Source organism: Leishmania panamensis (genome assembly GCF_000755165.1).
Source record: "Leishmania panamensis strain MHOM/PA/94/PSC-1 chromosome 34 sequence".
In the NCBI taxonomy this organism is placed as follows: Eukaryota; Euglenozoa; class Kinetoplastea; order Trypanosomatida; family Trypanosomatidae; genus Leishmania; species Leishmania panamensis.
Genome location: NC_025881.1, coordinates 1395386 through 1413143, shown reverse-complemented (window position 1 = coordinate 1413143; position 17758 = coordinate 1395386). Strand labels below are relative to the sequence as shown.

At 54.3% G+C, this 17758-nt stretch overlaps 9 protein-coding genes across 9 annotated transcripts; all 9 read left to right on the top strand.

Annotated features, from left to right (window-relative positions):
* Nucleotides 1–590: 590 nt before the first annotated feature.
* LPMP_343740 (nucleoside diphosphate kinase, putative) lies at nt 591–1604 on the top strand (the record flags this gene model as incomplete). Its single annotated transcript, XM_010704495.1, has 1 exon — nt 591–1604. One exon carries the CDS (start codon nt 591–593, stop codon nt 1602–1604), a length of 1014 nt encoding a protein of 337 aa, XP_010702797.1.
* A 1099-nt stretch (nt 1605–2703) lies between these two features.
* Nucleotides 2704–4419, top strand: LPMP_343730 (T-complex protein 1, eta subunit, putative; the record flags this gene model as incomplete). The annotated part of the gene is made up of 1 exon (XM_010704494.1): nt 2704–4419. The coding sequence occupies one exon, from the start codon at nt 2704–2706 to the stop codon at nt 4417–4419; it is 1716 nt and encodes a 571-aa protein (XP_010702796.1).
* Nucleotides 4420–6358: 1939 nt separating this feature from the next.
* Nucleotides 6359–7297, top strand: LPMP_343720 (30S Ribosomal protein S17-like protein; the record flags this gene model as incomplete). Its single annotated transcript, XM_010704493.1, has 1 exon — nt 6359–7297. The coding sequence occupies one exon, from the start codon at nt 6359–6361 to the stop codon at nt 7295–7297; it is 939 nt and encodes a 312-aa protein (XP_010702795.1).
* Nucleotides 7298–8455: 1158 nt separating this feature from the next.
* Nucleotides 8456–9220, top strand: LPMP_343710 (proteasome beta 2 subunit, putative; the record flags this gene model as incomplete). Its single annotated transcript, XM_010704492.1, has 1 exon — nt 8456–9220. One exon carries the CDS (start codon nt 8456–8458, stop codon nt 9218–9220), a length of 765 nt encoding a protein of 254 aa, XP_010702794.1.
* Nucleotides 9221–10486: 1266 nt separating this feature from the next.
* Nucleotides 10487–11416, top strand: LPMP_343700 (hypothetical protein; the record flags this gene model as incomplete). The annotated part of the gene is made up of 1 exon (XM_010704491.1): nt 10487–11416. The coding sequence occupies one exon, from the start codon at nt 10487–10489 to the stop codon at nt 11414–11416; it is 930 nt and encodes a 309-aa protein (XP_010702793.1).
* A 1221-nt stretch (nt 11417–12637) lies between these two features.
* On the top strand, nt 12638–13765 carry LPMP_343690 (hypothetical protein; the record flags this gene model as incomplete). The annotated part of the gene is made up of 1 exon (XM_010704490.1): nt 12638–13765. The coding sequence occupies one exon, from the start codon at nt 12638–12640 to the stop codon at nt 13763–13765; it is 1128 nt and encodes a 375-aa protein (XP_010702792.1).
* Nucleotides 13766–14425: 660 nt separating this feature from the next.
* On the top strand, nt 14426–14869 carry LPMP_343680 (hypothetical protein; the record flags this gene model as incomplete). Its single annotated transcript, XM_010704489.1, has 1 exon — nt 14426–14869. The coding sequence occupies one exon, from the start codon at nt 14426–14428 to the stop codon at nt 14867–14869; it is 444 nt and encodes a 147-aa protein (XP_010702791.1).
* A 662-nt stretch (nt 14870–15531) lies between these two features.
* Nucleotides 15532–15951, top strand: LPMP_343670 (60S ribosomal protein L23, putative; the record flags this gene model as incomplete). Its single annotated transcript, XM_010704488.1, has 1 exon — nt 15532–15951. One exon carries the CDS (start codon nt 15532–15534, stop codon nt 15949–15951), a length of 420 nt encoding a protein of 139 aa, XP_010702790.1.
* Nucleotides 15952–16936: 985 nt separating this feature from the next.
* Nucleotides 16937–17356, top strand: LPMP_343660 (60S ribosomal protein L23, putative; the record flags this gene model as incomplete). Its single annotated transcript, XM_010704487.1, has 1 exon — nt 16937–17356. The coding sequence occupies one exon, from the start codon at nt 16937–16939 to the stop codon at nt 17354–17356; it is 420 nt and encodes a 139-aa protein (XP_010702789.1).
* Nucleotides 17357–17758: the final 402 nt, after the last annotated feature.

Below are 17758 nucleotides of genomic sequence, written 5' to 3'. Positions count from 1 at the left end.
ATTCTGTTTCTCGCTTAAGTGTATGAAGCGCCCTTCCGCCTCCCCTGCCTTGTCATTTAGTAACCTACGCCTTCCTGTTGAAGACTCCACAATCTTTTTTCGTCTGCCCCGAATTTCCTCGCTGGTAGATGCGCCTTGCGAACCGCTGCGGTTGAACTGTCCAGCACCCAGTAAATGTAAGTCGCACGTGTGTGTGTGTAGGCGTGTGCCGTAGCAACTCTGGAAACAGTTGAGCACAGGAAAAAACGTCGCTGTCGCCGGCGTTTTGTTCAGTCCGCCAAAGGAGATGTGCTTTTCCTTCCACTCACTCTTCGATCCAATTTGCGCCATCCCTGTGCACCGCGTGTTCTTGCGCTCTCAGAAGCAGCTCCTCTCTTGATTTTCCAGCCACGTTTTCGTTTCCTATTCTTCTCGAAGCCCCTTCCATAAAGCCTGAATTGTCTTGACCACTTCCAAGTACTTGAGGACGTGCGCACGACATCGCTGAGCAGCCTAAACGCCTCGCACTATTTCGTGCATCTTCGGCACGAGACGCCGCACGGGCTTTATACTCACCGTCTTTCACACCACCGACGTACCCAGGCGAAGAAATGGTGGGCGAACAAAGAGACACGTTTGTGGTGGAGTACTTCGATCCACAGGCGAACCTCTCTCGCACGTACCAGTTATGCTACTTTGCGGACGACAAAACGATAGAGATGTACGACCTCAAGACGAAGCGCTTGTTTTTGAAGCGCTGTGCGTATCCATCGCTGAGCCCAAACGAGCTTTACGTGGGGGCGACCATTAACGTCTTTTCCCGTCCCCTTCGCATTGTTGACTACGGCGACGACGTAACACGCAAGCGGCTTACCACGAACTCGGGTGAGTGCATGATCACCGTTGACATGGAGAACTATAGCGCGTTAGCGGGCTCTGTGGTTGAGGCTATGACAACGCAAGGCCTGCGTATTACATTCATCCGCTTAGTAGAGCTTTCCCAGAGCCTTGCTGCCCGAGTTGTGTCGAAGACGCAGCGGTGCCTACTTCTACTCGTGAGCGGCGCCGGAGCCCGTGAAAAGGTGGCCTCGGTAGCGGCTTCTTTCTCGTCCGCCGTGACACAGATTTTGAGCGAGAGTGCCATGCAGGAGCTGAGGGAGACGTTAATGGGAGCAGGCGAATCCACGGCGACGCTAAAGAACTGCGCTGTGTGTGTCATCAAGCCACATGCAATCACTAGCGGTCATCAGGGTCCCATTCTTAGTCGCTTGGTGGAGGAGGGGTTTTACATTAGTGCCCTTGGCTCCTACCAGCTGACGGTGGCGGATGCCGAGGACTTTTTAGAGGTCTATAACGGCGTTCTTCCGGAGTACAAGAAGCTGGTGGAGCAGATTTCGTCTGGCCCGTGCTGGGCCATTGAGGTTTGCGCAGAGAACGCCGTGCCGGCGCTGCGGGCGGTGTGTGGTCCACATGACCCGGAGGTGTGCCACGTGCTTTTCCCTCACACACTCCGCTCCAAGTACGGTGTGGACCGCATCCGTAACGCGGTCCACTGCACCGACCTGGAAGAAGATGGTCCCCTTGAGTCAGAGTTCTTTTTTTCCCTGCTACAGAACAAACGGTGATCCTCTTAGAGGAAGGTGGCCAGAGAAGAAAAGGGCACAGACTGTGCGCCGAGTCGCCAAAGACACGAGAAGGGGCGGCACACTGGACTACACACCTGATTTTGTCTCTGCCTCTCACCCCCTTGCTGCTCCTCTCGCGCTGCACGTGCTCCAGCAACAGCAAGGACGTGCCTGGCGCACAATTCTCCGGTTTCGTCTCTCCCCCTTCTCAGTGCTCTTGAATGTAAATAGACTGACGCGTGAAGCACACGCTGACTGCAGGTTAATTTAGACGACCGAGGCCTATTCCGTTCGCACTGCCTCTTCACCTGCTTCGCAAGAGCCGGCACATTTTTTCTCGTGTGTGCGTGCTGAAAATTTTTTTGCATGTTTTTATCGGCCGTTGCCATGTAAGAAGAGTGGTGTCTTTTTGTCCGACAAAAATGAAGAGCAAATATGTGGCGTTTGCATCGGTGCAGCATATGTGCGTGGGGTGTGCAGCCCTCTCTGCTTTCACAGTAGTGGGCAACGGATGTGTTCCCCAGAGCCACTGCGCAAAAGAAAAACAACTTATATATACACACACACACATGTGGGCGATGATGTGGGAGAGGAAAGTCACTCCCCATATACCTGACTAGCTTACCTAGCAGATATATTGTCTTCCTCTCCCTGATTTATTCTCCTCGCCCATGCACACGTTTGCGCCCCTCTCTGTGTATGCGTGAAACTCACTCTTTCTCTACTGCTCCGTGCTCCACCGCCTATTCTCCCCCCTCTTTTTGCACCTTGTGCTTATTGTGGCGTGCGGGGGGTGGCCGTGGTAGTCTGATCGCGAAACGAAACAGAAGTTATTTCCCTTTTCATCTCTTTACAAGTACTCAAAACAAGGCCCCTTTTTCTTTCACCCAGGCTTGTATCTCCCCATCACTTTCTATCACATTACCTCTGTTTCTTCCTTTTCCTCGAAGCGCCCTCCTTTCTCTACTGTTTTGCTCTTCTCTGGAGACTTCGTTGAACCGACACCACCGGCTCGTAAACTGTTGAGCTCAACCTTGTCATCCAGTCAGATATTTCCCGTTCCTGAAAATCTCACTTCTTGTGCCGTCTCCACTGCGCCATGATCCAGCCCCAGCTTGTGCTTCTCCGTGAAGGTACGGACACCTCGCAGGGTAAGCCGCAGCTCATCAGCAACATTAATGCGTGCATCAGCATCGTGGACACCGTGAAGTCCACGCTCGGACCATGCGGCATGGATAAGCTCATCCACAACGGACGCGATGTGCAGATCAGTAACGATGGCGCCACCATCATGAATCTGCTCGAAATTGTGCACCCGGCCGCAAAGAGTCTCGTGGACATTGCACGTGCACAAGACAATGAGGTGGGCGATGGTACAACCTCTGTCGTTGTTCTCGCTGGCGAGCTGCTGAAGGAGTCAAAGCAGTGCGTGGAGGACGGCATTGCGCCGCAGGTGATTGTCAAAGCCTACCGAAACTCCCTTAGCATCGCGATGAAGGCGCTGGATGAGCTGTGCGTCCCGTTCAAGGCCGAGGGCAACTCGAGCGAAGAGAACTTGATTCGCTGTGCCGAGACCGCGCTCAACTCGAAGCTGATTAACACAGAGCGCCGCTTCTTCGCTGAGATGGCGGTGAAGGCGGTGATGGCGCTCGACGAGGATATGAACCTTGAGCTCATTGGCATCAAGAAGGTGGCTGGTGGTAGCATGCGCGACAGCGTTCTCGTGGACGGTGTTGCGTTCAAGAAGACCTTCTCCTACGCTGGTTTTGAGCAGCAGCGCAAGAAGTTTGATAACCCGAAGGTGCTGCTGCTGAATGTGGAGCTGGAGCTCAAAGCAGAGAAGGATAACGCGGAGGTGCGCCTCAAGGACCCTAAGCAGTACCAGTCTATAGTCGATGCGGAGTGGAAGATCATCTTCGATAAGCTGGACAAGTGTGTTGCGACAGGTGCCAATGTGGTGCTCTCTCGCCTGCCGATCGGTGACTTAGCCACGCAGTACTTTGCAGATCGAGACATCTTCTGCGCCGGCCGCGTGGCGAACGACGACATGACACGCGTGTGCATGGCTACGGGTGGTGTAGTGCAGTCCACACTGAACAACGTGCCGGCTGAGGTGCTTGGCAGGTGTGGGATGTTTGAAGAACGCCAGGTCGGTACGGAGCGCTTTAACTTTTTCACTGGCTGCAAGACCTCGAAGACATCCACCGTCATTCTGCGCGGTGGTGCCCAGCAGTTCATTGAGGAGGCGGACCGTTCTCTGCACGACGCCATCTGCATTGTGAAACGCGCCATCAAGACTGGCTCTGTCGTTGGCGGGGGTGGTGCCATCGAGATGGAGCTGAGTAAGAAACTGCGCGAGTACTCGCGGACGATCAAGGGCAAGGAGCAGATGGTGGTCGCCGGCTACGCCCGCGCGCTGGAAATCATTCCGCGCCAGCTTGCTGAGAACGCCGGCCACGATAGCACTGGCACAGTGAACAAGCTGCGCCAGAAGCACTACGTGACCTCTGAAAGGGACAGCCAGTGGTATGGCGTGGACATCTTCAACGGCGGTGTGTGTGACACCTTCGCTAACTTTGTGTGGGAGCCTACGCTGGTAAAGCGGAATGCGCTGCAGAGCGCCACGGAGGCGGCCTGCCTGATTCTCTCGATCGATGAGACCGTGACAAACCCGGAATCCGACGCTGGCAAGAAGCAAGCAGCTGGCAGCGGCGGCGGTCGTGGCGGCAACATGGCCATGAGCAAGGCAGGTATGGGCGGTATGTTTGCCGGTGCCCCAGGTGTCACACGCATGAAGGGTGGCCGCGGCAAGTAGGTGCGCATACACCCGCTTGCTTCACTTGTGCCATCACCGCCGGCCTTGATGCCTGCTGCTTCTCGTGCGCTGCAGGGCGCACAAGACGATGGAGCCGAAGAAAATCAGGGGAGTACGACGCGTAGCAGCAGCCCGTCACGGTGTAACAACCGCAGGACAGACGCGCTGCGTGCCCATCTTCCTTTGTTGTTTCTTTCTGTTGATGCGTACAACGTGTTTGTATGGAGCAATTCAGTGCGTAATAGAGGAGGTGATGTTGTTGAACTGCGTGAAGCAAAGGAAAAAAAGGATCTAGGGTGAGCGAAGAGGTGCATAACATCGTAGCAGCAACGCCATAAACAAAAGAGGTCAGCTTGCTTCTGCTCCCTTGCCGTGGTCTTGGTTCGTTGTCTTTTCCGTCCTTCTCTCTGCCGCAGGCTTCTTGTGTGCCCTTCTCGTCCGCTATGGTTTCTTTTATACATAGAGCGGTCTCTTCCCACACACGCTGCATAGCCGTCGTGCCCTTCCCTTCAGCGCCACACACACATACACATGCATACAATTCCGTCTTGTGAATTCTTTACTACTATGTATGTGTGTGTGTGTGTGTATGTGTGTGGGTGGTGCACCTCGTTGCTTCTTCCCCGCGTTCCCCGCCACTGCGCCGCTTGCCATGGCGAATAGAACTTGAGAGACGAGGGGGATGTAGAAAGAGAATGAGCCTCTCAACACAGAAGATGACGCAGAGGAGGAGAGGGTGTGAAGATGTAGCCTATAAAGGCATTGATGGAGAGAACAGAGCATCACATGCAGTCGTGCGCATGTGTGCCTGTGTGTGTGTGTGTAGGGGCGATGCAAGTGCAAAGAAAATAAAACGGGCAGCTTCGCCTTTGGTTTATCTCGCTTGATGGCGTATTGAATGGAGGTGTCACTGTCATTTGTTCGCTTGTTGTTTTCTCTTTCGTTTCGTTTTCGTTGTTTCCGTTCCTTTGTTCGTAAAAGGAAACACGCGCATCCTTCCGAAGGTCCACACACCCAAAATTCAGTGGATGGTTCTTGTAAATAACGTACCTATGCCGATACCGAGTCACAACCCCCTCTTCCGTGTTGGGAGGAAGCCCCCCCTCCCCCCCCCAAAAGAAAAAGTTGCATGCACAAACACGACGAAAACAAGTTGAGCGAGCATATTGCGCGAAGACTTAACCCCTCCTCCGCGGCTTGAGCTTGCAGCGTTTTGTCGAACTTCACACACCTAAACATCAATGCACCCATCATGTGCTTCGCTGCAATGGAAAAAAGGGACGCACATGTAGGAATTTTCTGCCGTATGTGCCTACCCCTCCCCCGTTCTCTTTTCCCACCTATCCAAGTGACTCATACTCACTTGGGGACGGTTTCGTGCTACACTCAGTCTTGTCTTTGCATTTGCACTTGCAGTCGTCTTCCTCTTCCCAGTGCTTGCTGTCTGTGCGTCCTCTCTTGCTTCTTCGGTGCACTACCTGCACACACCAATACACACACGTGCGACTCGTTTTTCTGTGGGGCCTCTCCCGTTGTCATTGTTTCTGTAAGCGCGAAGCGTCTGGACACACACACACACATCGAGGGGTGCGTGTCAAACGACTCCACCTTTTCTGAAGGGCTTCCATAAAGACGTGTGCAGACTCGCAGCCCCCACCCCTCTCCCTTAAATACAGGGTGCCGGGTCGGTGACGGAACGTGTGCACGTTTCTTTGTTGTAATTTGGGTTGCGGGACGTGTTGTTATGCGCTGTGGATCTCCGCGCCTTGACGCTCTAGCACACCTGTTCACTTTGCTGGAGCATATCGGAGGGACCCAAGAATCGTGGCAGGTAGAATTGCCTCTCTTCGACGTTTCCTTTTGACCACGTTACAGTGCGCTCGAAAGGTACTTGATTCGAAACTTTTCTGCGAAGATTGGCTCGCCTCACAAAACTCTCATGTTTCGCCAGTCACTTCTTCGATTCCCATGGTGGAACTTCCAGACGGAACACCGTCAGCGGTGCGTGATGATGTACGGCGGCGCGCGCACCAAGAACACACACAACGCAAATCACCGTGTCTACATCCGCAAGTTCAAACGTAATGCTTTCCCAAATCGCACGCGCCATCATTGGGCTGTCTCGATGACCGGTGTGCAGGGGCAGCGTCCACGTCGCATGCCGTGGCCGTACGACCTGACGTCAATGATTTTCAACCAACCTCGCCAAGGCTCTGACAAGATTGGCTACGTAGTCAGTACCAGCATGCTCAAGACGGCTGTTGTGGCAGCGAATCACATGGTCTACTACCCGAAGTTCAACCAGCGTGTGTCACGCACGAGCCGCTTCTTTGCTCACGATGAGGATCTTGCCTGCGTGGAGGGAGATCTGGTGCACATCAAGCAGTCTCGAAAGATCTCCAAGTACAAGCACTACTACGTCTTCAGCATCTTAGAGCCGAACATTGAGGGAAGAGAGCGGCTGAAGCTCGGGCTCAAGGCAGTGCCGCCACCGCTCTTTGGCTACCCAGTTTCGCGCCGTATCGTGAAGTTGAACCTGACCAATACAGAGGGTACAAAAGAGAAGCTGGCAGCGGCGATTCAGGAGCACGTGCAGGATGCCTATCGGTTCGCTGGTCCAACGCCAAACGAACCGCGCGCCAAGCTGACGGACTCTGCTTCCTTCGACGAGGCAAACAAAATGATAGCTCCAAACGCGTCTGTGACGGCGGAGCTGCCGCCAGGAGAGGAGCCCGTGTTTCTTGGAGACGGGCAACCTGTGGCCGAAGAGTTCAGCGAGGTGGAGGAGGATAGGCGCCAGAAGAAGGGTGAGGATTACTGGATGAATCTGCAGCCGTCTGACAAGTACGACTTCAAAAATCTGAAGAAGACACCGTAGGCAGCGTCACTTATATGCTGTGCGCGGTGGCTAGCCTTCTCTGGGTTGGCTTTCGGGCCACTGTAGGCGCATTGGTGATGATTTTTTACATCCGAGGAAAGGGGGCTGCGGAGCGAGTGTATGGAATTGTAGCGCAACCCGAGAAGAGCTCCCCGGGGCGTCCCTCTCTCTCTCTACTGCTTATGTCGTCGTTTTGTTGTGTTCACAGTAACCACGCTGGCATGTGTGGATTTCCTTCTTCTTTTTTTTTATTTTGAAGGGCTGTGTACCCTGCACATTCTTTCTGCCCGTGTGCCCCTCTGCATATGTCAGGGACTCTGCTGCATGTGTGCGGCGTCGTTGGTGGCATCAAGTTTATCCCCACTATATCTGGACAGAGCTAAGAAGTGCAGACACGCAGGAGGGTGCTGGTTGTGGTGGTAGGGGGAGGGGAGCGATCTCTTCCTGTTTTGTTTGCCATTCAATCAGTGAAACAGCAGCAAGGCACTTCTTGTGAAGCAGTCTCTACGCCACCGTGTATGATAAGCGCTTGCCACTGAAGAGATCTTGACGAGTACAACATCTTCGCCTCCCATCCTTGGCGAATGTGAATTACGCGTGAATCTCACACATTGAGTTAGATTTATCTTTTGGCCTCACCGCGGCCTACGTGCGTGTTTCGGCTTGGACGACACCAGCTTGACTCTGAGGCTGAGCATCTTGTTCACAACTCTCCTCTATTCTCTCTTCCTCTTTCACCTGCACCTGCCGTATCACTTTGTTTGCTGCATTCTCTTTTGCGTAATGAGCCTTGTGGTTCTCACACTCTCGCCCTGTTGCTTCACAGCTTACTCAGTGTCCACTCTACTTTCCTCCCTCACGCCTAAGCACTCCACCTCTACCTCATCTTTCTCTACTACTTAGCTACACTTCACTCCTTTTCCATACACTTGAGTGCCTCCCTCTCCCTTCCGTTTACGCCTCCCTCGGTCTCAGTGTGTCCTCGAGGTGACGCAGCGGCATACAAGGGCCTTTGATATATATTTTTTCTCCCTTTTGCTGGTTTGTTTCTGCGGCCACCCTCTTTTTGCTCTTCTCGCTATCTTACAAATAAAGAAAGGACCGACGGCAAACTACGCACTTGCCCGCACTGCGAAAAGAAAGGACCCCGCTTGCGCTATGCCCGGATTCAACTTTGAAAATGTTCAGCGTAACCTCAATCTGGAAGCTGAGGGTTATTCTGCACCACGCACGCTGAAGACCGGTACGACTATCGTCGGCGTCGTTTACCAGGACGGCGTCGTGCTCGGCGCTGATACTCGTGCCACTGAGGGCAGTATTGTAGCGGACAAGCACTGCCGTAAGATTCACTATATGGCTCCGAACATCATGTGCTGCGGTGCCGGCACATCGGCGGATACGGAGGCTGTAACGAACATGGTGTCCTCGCACCTGGCTCTGCACCGACTCGAGACGGGCAAACAGTCCCGCGTGCTCGAGGCACTGACGCTGCTGAAGCGTCACTTGTACCGTTACCAGGGCCACGTCAGCGCGGCGCTCGTGCTTGGTGGCGTGGATGTGGAGGGTCCGTTCTTAGCCACCATTGCGCCACACGGCAGCACCGATCGTTTACCTTTCGTGACGATGGGTAGCGGCAGCATTGCCGCCATGGCACAGATGGAGGCTGCCTACAAGGACAACATGACGTGCGAGGAGGCCAAGGAACTGGTGGCGTCGGCCATCCGCAAGGGTATCTTTAATGATCCTTATAGCGGTACCCAGGTGGATGTGTGCGTCATCACTAAAGACAAGACGGAGGTCATGATCGGGTACGACAAGCCGAACGAGCGTATGTACCCACGACAGGAAATCGTGCTCAGGCCTGGTACGACGCCGGTACTCAAGGAAGAGATCCGCCAGCTGGTTGATATTGTGGAGGTCTAATGTGACGAATACCAAGGGAGCGACAGGTGAGCAGAGACAGGTCAGAGTTGTGGGGGGGGGGGAGATTGTTTCTCTGGTAATTGCACGACGTGACGCGAGAAAATTGCGGACCGAGAGAGAGAGATATGTCCCCTATAGATCCCGTGACGGTGTGCAGAAGACGTTGACTTTGGTGATGTCTGTGTGTATGTTTGGGATGGATGTAGGTCAGCTTGGATTTTTCCGCGCTGCGATGAGGAAAGCTTTCCCCTTCGCCCCTCCCCCCGGCAAGGCCGCAGTGTGCTTCTCTGCTCACGAGTCTGCCTATGCGCATAGTTGTGTGTCTGTGTAGGCATTGGAGTGCGAGTATACCTCTGCTCCTTGCCTTGCATATCGGCAAACTGTATCGATGTGTTTGTGTGCTGCCCTGTTAGCTTTTTTTCTCGATTTTTCTCTCCCCCATTGTTTTTGCCCGTTGGAGTGCAGAAGAGGATTGGTGTTGGTGGGTCACAATACTTTTCCACCTTCTCTTCTCTCGCCCCGAGTTCCTGCGATGGCGTTCTCAGCAAAAGCGAAACGACAGCAACGCTCCTCCTCCCTCCCCCAAACGACGCAAAAGGACCGGGACTTACTCATCAGTGCAGAAAAAAGCCGGTGAGAGGGAGAATCGTGTACAGCAAGTGAGCTTATCTATTTATTTATGATTCTTCCCCTTTGTATGAGCGCGCCGTTCTGTGTTGGCAGTGTGAACATGAGACCAGTCATGTCTCCATTCAGCTTGGGAGGGGTACTGCATATAATGTATGTTGCCCAGTCATGTGTGCTGCTGCGTTTGATTGCATGTGGCTGGAGCTTCTGGCCTTTTGTTTTTGCTCTCCTCTTCGTCCTTTTCGTCCCTTTCCATCTCGTGTACTGGGAAGACGCTACTGACTAGTCGCAGCAAGACGCAGCACCGGTCCATTGATCATGGTACTTCTTGCTGCACGTATGACATCGCTCTTCTATCCGTCTCTCTTGATTTCTTTTCTCTTTGAAGATCGCTGGCTGTGCGCCTTATTTCGGGATTTCATTCTTTGCTGTTGGCGCTTTACTTTCTGGCATGCGTGACAGTAGTCCCCTCTGCTGTTGACTATGTGTTTGCACTTCATGACACGCTTATAGTGGAGCTTTATTTTTGTTTCCGACTAATCTTCACCTGCACAGGCACGCCTTCTTGTGCGCCATCGAGCCGATTCCTTTGCCCTTAGTGGTTTCTTTAATTTTGCTTTACCTGTGCGCGCTCTGGCAATGGGCGGCGTACGCATCACCCGATGCAACCCCACGTTGCTCGACTTCGTTACGTGGGCGATTATGAAAGGGTGCCGTCTCTTTCAGCGTGTCCACATCACACCATTAGGCCTCCTCGCCACCGAGCGGATTCCTGAGTTCGACTTTGTCGCCGTCGTTCCTATCGAGGCAACGCAGAGCGTGCTGAGCATCGCCAGCGACCCGAACATCGCCTTGAAGGTGTCTCCCGAACGACATGGTGAGCCTGTGCCGTTCTGGGAGGACCTGACACGCGGCTCCTTCGCGTTCGTGGGATTCCTCACCAAGGTCCTTCTCACTGGTCAGCCACGCGGCGTTCAGAGCTACCTGGATGTGCTGCCATTTGACCAGGCAATGCCGATTGGCAAAGTGGCGGATGCGGCGCAGGCGACGAAAGGCTACAAGGAGTGGACAGCGCCACTCGTGGCGCAGTGTAAGGTGGAGGCAAGCGACTTTGATGTGGTTTTCCGCCACGCCTACTGCCTCTTCCGGCGTCACGCGATTCCGTTCTTGTCGACTAGCGATGTCGGCAGCGTGGGACACCCCTACTTCCAGCAATCCCCATTTGCGCAGCGGGGACAGGGGGAGCTGATGGGCATGGTGCCGGTCATGGACTTGGCGCTGCACTCGTCAAACCCGAACGCCATGATTGGATACCCAGATGGGGAAATGCTGCTGTGGCTCGCGCAACAGAAGAAGGCAGCGGCGCAGCATGAGAAGGGCTACTTTGTGATGCAGGCACTTCGTGACATCGAAAAGGGCGAGATGATATCGGTCAATAAGAATGCGCACTTCAGCTTCGACGAAGACACTTTCGAAGCATGGTTTGGCTACCCAAACGCGTCTCAGGTTGCCGTGGAGAGGGCAGAGAGCTCAGTCATGGGGAGGAGTCAAACGGAAGAGAAAGCGTGACTGTGAGCTGTGCTTTCTGACCCGAGCATATGTGTGTGTGTCTGGAGGGAGGGGCCATGGCGCCTCCCACTGCGGGGCAAGCGTTGCTCATTGCATCTGCTGCCGCTCCTGCTACTGCTACTGTGTGCATGACATGATCCCTGAATGCGTTCCGCTACAAAGTCCTCTTTGCACCATCTCCTATGTTAATGAGGACAGGAGAATGTGTATCACGGAAGGAGAAAGAGGGGGGGGGGGAGGTAAGGAGACAGGAAGATGATGACCATCACGCACTTTGGAGTTTCAGCATGAAACTAACACCCACAAGATAGGATCGATGACAACAGCACCTGTCATTGATGCTTGTCCAAGCCGGCTGTGGTGCGACTGTTGTTGTTCTGCCTCCCGCGATCTGCTTTTTTCCTTTGTGTTGTGATCCCCCTGCGTCTGCCTCTATTTCGGCTCTCTTTAACTCCACTTTTTTTATCACCTCTGTTCTCTCCACCTCTCCACATTTCGTGCGTGAATGACCCGTTGAGTGGCTGGGAGAGGGGCTGTTGTCTGGCATGGTGGCGAAGGTGCGTTGGCAAAAAGGACCGTGGTATATCTTTACAGATTTTTCTACGCATAAACTTCAAAGAAAAGATTCCAAAGGCAAGAAATAGATGAGCTGTCATAGCTTACTCTGCAGCCATGAGGCGGGGTAAGCGAGTGCCTCTGGCGGCGCCGCTTAGTACTGAAGAAAGGGGAGGGGCTATCACATTCCACAACGTCCGCGTTCGATCATGGTGCGTCATCTCAAGCCCCTCGCTCTTTACTGCAGCTGGTCTTTAAATCAACAGGAGTGTACTTGCGCGTACAGGCATGCGTGGATTGAGTGAGGTGAGTGTTTTGTTTGGGTAGCCTCGCTTGTCCCCCTGACTGTACTGTTCATTTTTCCTCTCGTCACTCTCTTGCTCTCTTCTGCCCTTTCCTGCCTGCATATATCGACGTGGGGAGAGAGGAACAGCGGCATCCACTGAGACAGCTGCGGCACTTCGTTTCCTTTGCTCGCCGTCCTCTTCCCCATTCTGTGACGCTGATTCATTCGATCGCTTCATCTCTCCTTCTCTCTAAGCTGCGCCCTTCTGTCCGTGCAGCCCATCTTTACGAGACGTTAAAATTCCAAAGTGCTCAGACATCGGTCTGGTTGAGTGAAAGGCGAGGGCGTACGTGCCGACATGCATAGCCTCACAGTGCGCTATGCTGCAGTCTCCATTGTACCGGCGAACTGCCTCGTCATTCAAGTCTAGTAACGCAGACGTGGTAGCCGAAACAACGATGACAATTGAGCGACAGGTGGCCGGTCTCAAGAGTCGCGAGCGGCTGCGACGAGATCAAGAGAGGCAGCTGCGGCAACTCCCGTTTCTCTACCACCGTGTCAATGATCTTCAGGACACGTGCGAGCGGCTGGAACAGGAGCTCGCGAGCGCGCATCAGCGAGTGGCCGTGTTTCAGCAGGAAGCGCTTGCGCTGCGCAGCCTCATCAAGTTCACTGAGCGTCCTGAGCTGGCTTCTGCCGCAGAGGGAGATGCGGCCAAGTGTGTGTTGAAAGAAGAAGTGCGAGAGCTTCAGCGCTGCGTGCAGAGGCTGGAACGCGAGAAAGAACTGTCACTGTGTCAGTCTGAGGAGGCGTGCAAAGCAGCAGAGTTTTACAAGCAGCTCTGCGACCAGCTTTACAATGAGTCTCTGCACGCCGCGGAGGCGAGCACAGAGGATGGCGCTACATTGGGCTTCGAATCCGTAACGACACGACTGCCGAGAAGACACCTCGACGGGATCACACCAGCCGCCTCAATTGCCCCGTCGACGGCGATTTCTATTGAAGCACAGATGAAGCAGCTGCACGGCGCTCTGGAATTTGAACGTGCGCGGTCATCAGCGCTTGAGGAAACGGTGAGTTTACTTCAAGCTGCTATTACGAAGGGCGCTGTCACCGATATGAAGTGCTCTATTCCTGAACGGAACAGTTCAGCAGGAGTGGCAGTGTGTTACAGAGAGGATCACACTAGTGGCAGCCAAGCCGGTCTGCCTCACGCTTTTGCAGATGACACCCGCAGGAGTGCGACCCGGCTAAAGCGACTTGTAGCCGTGCTGCGTAGCGAGAATTGTCTTTTGACGCAACGGGTGGCGGAGGTGGTCGCGCGCAACATGCATTGTATCAAGGACATTGCCGCCCTAAAGCTCGCTAACAAGCACCTTGAGCTTTGCCATCGGCAAGAGAGCTCGCGTCCTGGTCTGGGCTCGTTATTGCATCTCGAAGGTGCACATGCGCTCTCCACTCCACTCCACTCCCCTCCTCACACGCCATTTACCTACCGTGAGCCCTGATCGCCTTCTTCCTCCCTTTTTTTCTGCTTCTGCCTCTCTTCTCTTGCTCTCCTTGGCGCGTCTGCTTCCCCGTTCATTTGTGTTTGTTTGGTGTATTATTCCTCGTTGACTCTGCGGTGTGGACCCCCTCTCATGCATCTCAAACGGTCGCTCTCCATGAGGGTAAGAAAGAGAGGGAGGCGGCATTGCACTATTGCTACGGTGACGACTGCTGTTGCTGCTCTTGCCATGCCCCTCTCTCTCTGCTCTTCTTTCGAATGTCCACTCAAAGCAAAACTGAGCTGCAAGTGCTGGCTGGTGGTGTAGCTGCCCACCTTTCCGTCCGCCTGTTTTGTATGTATGTGTGTGTGTGTGTGTGTGTGCATGTGCGATGTATCGAGGAGAGGCATACGTATGCTCTGTTTCCGTCTCCGTCACCGCTACGCAATTCGATGTCACGCCAGTGCCGTGCGCCTTTGCTGCCTTCCTTTTTGAACGGCTTTCCTGTGTTTTTCCTCTGCACACATCTCCTGTCTTTCTTCCCTCTCCCTCTACTGGCATCTTCGAGGTTGCTTGGTCGGGTATAGCGAAGGCAACCGCTTTCTCTGGCCTCGGCCTTTCGCCGTGCGCTTTTGCTAAACTGCTGCGTTGTGCCTTCACGTGACCAGATAGAACCTGCAGATGTCCCAATTATGGGTGAAGCGCGCGAAGGCGGAGATGACGCGGCACTCGCGGGTGCTGGAGACTATCAACCGCGTATTTCCCATGCCCTTCGAGGAGCGTCGCTCTCGTGTTGGCATGACGAGCTACGCCACGTACCGCTGGCTGCGCTACTTCCCCGTTATTCTGGTGCCCGTCATTGTGCTTGGAACGCTCCTGGAAACGCGTGACAACCCACAGGAACACGTCTTTACGTCGATGCACCTGTGGCTCGCTGACCATGGTGTCTTCCGCCACGACACGGTGAAGGCATTGAACCCAGCCTTCGAGGATGAGCGGCGCTCAATTGAGTGGAAGGCAAATGACCGCAAGTGGCGCTTCACCGGCATGGATATGCCATCTGAGCGAGAAATACGTGAATTTGCCGCCATCAACATTGATCGTCAGTCGAGGCGTCAGTCGTGAGTCTGTGGCAGCGGTCCGGTGATTTCAGTCGTGCATCGCTCCGCTATGGTGACGGTGCTCTGTTTGTTATGGTATCGAAGAAACCCGCGGTCGAGGGATGCGCGCTGTTCTTTTTCGCATTTGATGAGAGTGGTAGCGGAATCCCTTTACAGTCGAAAGGTGCTCTTCTCCTGGTGTGCGCTTGGGGAGTGACGAGAGCGTGCAATCTGTGTGCGCCCTCTTTGCTGTGAGGCCAAACATCCCTCTTTTTTTTAATTATTTTGCCCTGCGCTTGACGTGTGTGCCGTCGCCATTGCAGACGCACCGTATTTGAGCGCGCCTCTTCCTGTGTGCAGATGTAGCGAGACGAGGCTCGACTGAACCACCCATTGAAGCTCTTCCCCCCAACGATTTTGAGTCAGCGGGGGCCCATCGTCGGACACGCCTCCTTTGGTGCGATGCAGTCATGAGTTGACTACAAAGATGAGGTCACACGGTTCACAGTGTCGTCTACGAATGCGTTGCTTCGGCTCGACCACGTTTCTCCACATTGTGTCGCTTTTCTCCATGTACACCCTCTCTTTTTTCTTTCATTTTGTCCTCTCCATCTGTCACATTCATCCTGCGATGTTCCGCGCTATTCGCGCGTGCACAAGTAAACACACGAGGCTAGATAGTCAATCATGGGTAAGGATCAGGCCAACGTCAAGGGCTGCCGCTTCCGCGTGTCCGTCGCGCTGCCCGTCGGCGCGGTGGTGAACTGCGCGGACAACACTGGTGCCAAAAACCTGTACATCATCTCCGTGAAGGGCTACCACGGTCGTCTTAACCGTCTGCCGTCTGCTGCGCTGGGCGATATGGTGATGTGCTCTGTGAAGAAGGGCAAGCCGGAGCTGCGCAAGAAGGTGCTGAATGCCGTAATCATCCGCCAGCGCAAGAGTTGGCGCCGCAAGGACGGTACTGTGATCTACTTCGAGGACAACGCTGGCGTGATCGTGAACCCCAAGGGTGAGATGAAGGGTTCTGGCATTGCCGGCCCTGTGGCGAAGGAGTCTGCGGACCTGTGGCCCAAGATCTCTACGCACGCCCCCGCGATCGTCTAAAGAACTGGTTACCGCTACGACCACGGTCCTCTTGCATTTCCTCGGTTAGATCGTCAAACGGCTGACCCGGCGTCTCTCTCCTCGTCCCCATCTCTGTCCCTGTCTCACGCGCCATACTTGTTTGATATGATGATGTCTCTCTCTCTCTCTCACTCTTTGTGTGTGTGTGTACTGTAGGGACATGAGTAGGGGGTTGTGGCGACGAGATACGCAAAGGTGCCGAGGCAAGCGTTTGAGGCCAAAGGCAGACATCGGCGATGATGTGGGCTCTCCTTGACTTTCCTCGTCTTGGGTTTTTTTTATGGTTGCTCGTTTCACGTTTCATTTTTGTTTCTCCACGTCTAAAAAAAAAGAAAGAAGAAAAGGGTATAGAGCAACGCGGTAGGCCCCCGTGGAAGTTGGGATTCATTTCTTTTTGTGTGTCTCTCAGCCTCTTGTGCCCAGGTCTCGTGCTGTGGTGCACCGTCTTGAGCGCGCGGCATCAAGCTGTCGTCCTCTTCTGCAATGGCTTCCCCTTCCTTCTTCGCAATTACTTGTCACTGGAGGAGTGTGGCATCCCGCCCCCCCCCCCCCCCCAATGATGAGAGTAATGGGAATCGGACAGACACCGTTCTCTTGCGATAAGAGAGGAGGGAGAAGGTGGCCTGTGTAGCGCTTCTCATCATGGTAACCGCCATGGTTAGCTCTCCTGCACCCCAGGAAAAACAATTGCGGTGCACCCATCCACTTCCGCGCTTCTTGCGGTGTTCCAGGAGTGCTGCTTCTGATGCCCCGCACGTCTCGTGTGTAACCACCTTTCTTCTCCCTCCCTTCCGCTTACCTATCCGCCTACCTATCCGCCCATCATTGGCCGCTTCACCATAACAACCCCCTTCCCTTCCCCTTTCGCTTGCTACTCCTGCATTCGCTCATTCACACCTCTTCGTCTGGGTCCGCTTTGCTATTCCTTCCTACATACGCGCGCATTCCATGCAGTGTTGCAATCATGGGTAAGGATCAGGCCAACGTCAAGGGCTGCCGCTTCCGCGTGTCCGTCGCGCTGCCCGTCGGCGCGGTGGTGAACTGCGCGGACAACACTGGTGCCAAAAACCTGTACATCATCTCCGTGAAGGGCTACCACGGTCGTCTTAACCGTCTGCCGTCTGCTGCGCTGGGCGATATGGTGATGTGCTCTGTGAAGAAGGGCAAGCCGGAGCTGCGCAAGAAGGTGCTGAATGCCGTAATCATCCGCCAGCGCAAGAGTTGGCGCCGCAAGGACGGTACTGTGATCTACTTCGAGGACAACGCTGGCGTGATCGTGAACCCCAAGGGTGAGATGAAGGGTTCTGGCATTGCCGGCCCTGTGGCGAAGGAGTCTGCGGACCTGTGGCCCAAGATCTCTACGCACGCCCCCGCGATCGTCTAATCAGCGTTCCGTCGTCGGCTGCGTGTGTGGTATGGCGCTCCAGCGAAATCACGCGACGCCCCGCAACACCAAAATTCTTTTTTTTTTTCCTACCAAGTCTGAAAAGAGAACAACTCCACAAGTCGTTCACAGAAAGAAAAGGCCCGTGGAAAGGCCAGTCTCGAACTTAACGCGAGTGGAGTGAGGCGCAGCTTATTCACACAGGTTCTTTCGACGAGCCACGCTAAAGAGTATCTGTGTAGCCCAAACTCGCCGTCATTCCTCAGTCTTTCCCTACTAGGCCCTTAGGCATTCTACAGTCATGCCGGCTTTGTCTGGCTCGGTGCGTATGCGCAACGCTATATTTTTTCTCACTGTGCACGTGTGCTTCTGTCTTCTGCTTACAAATCAGTCTATCGCATC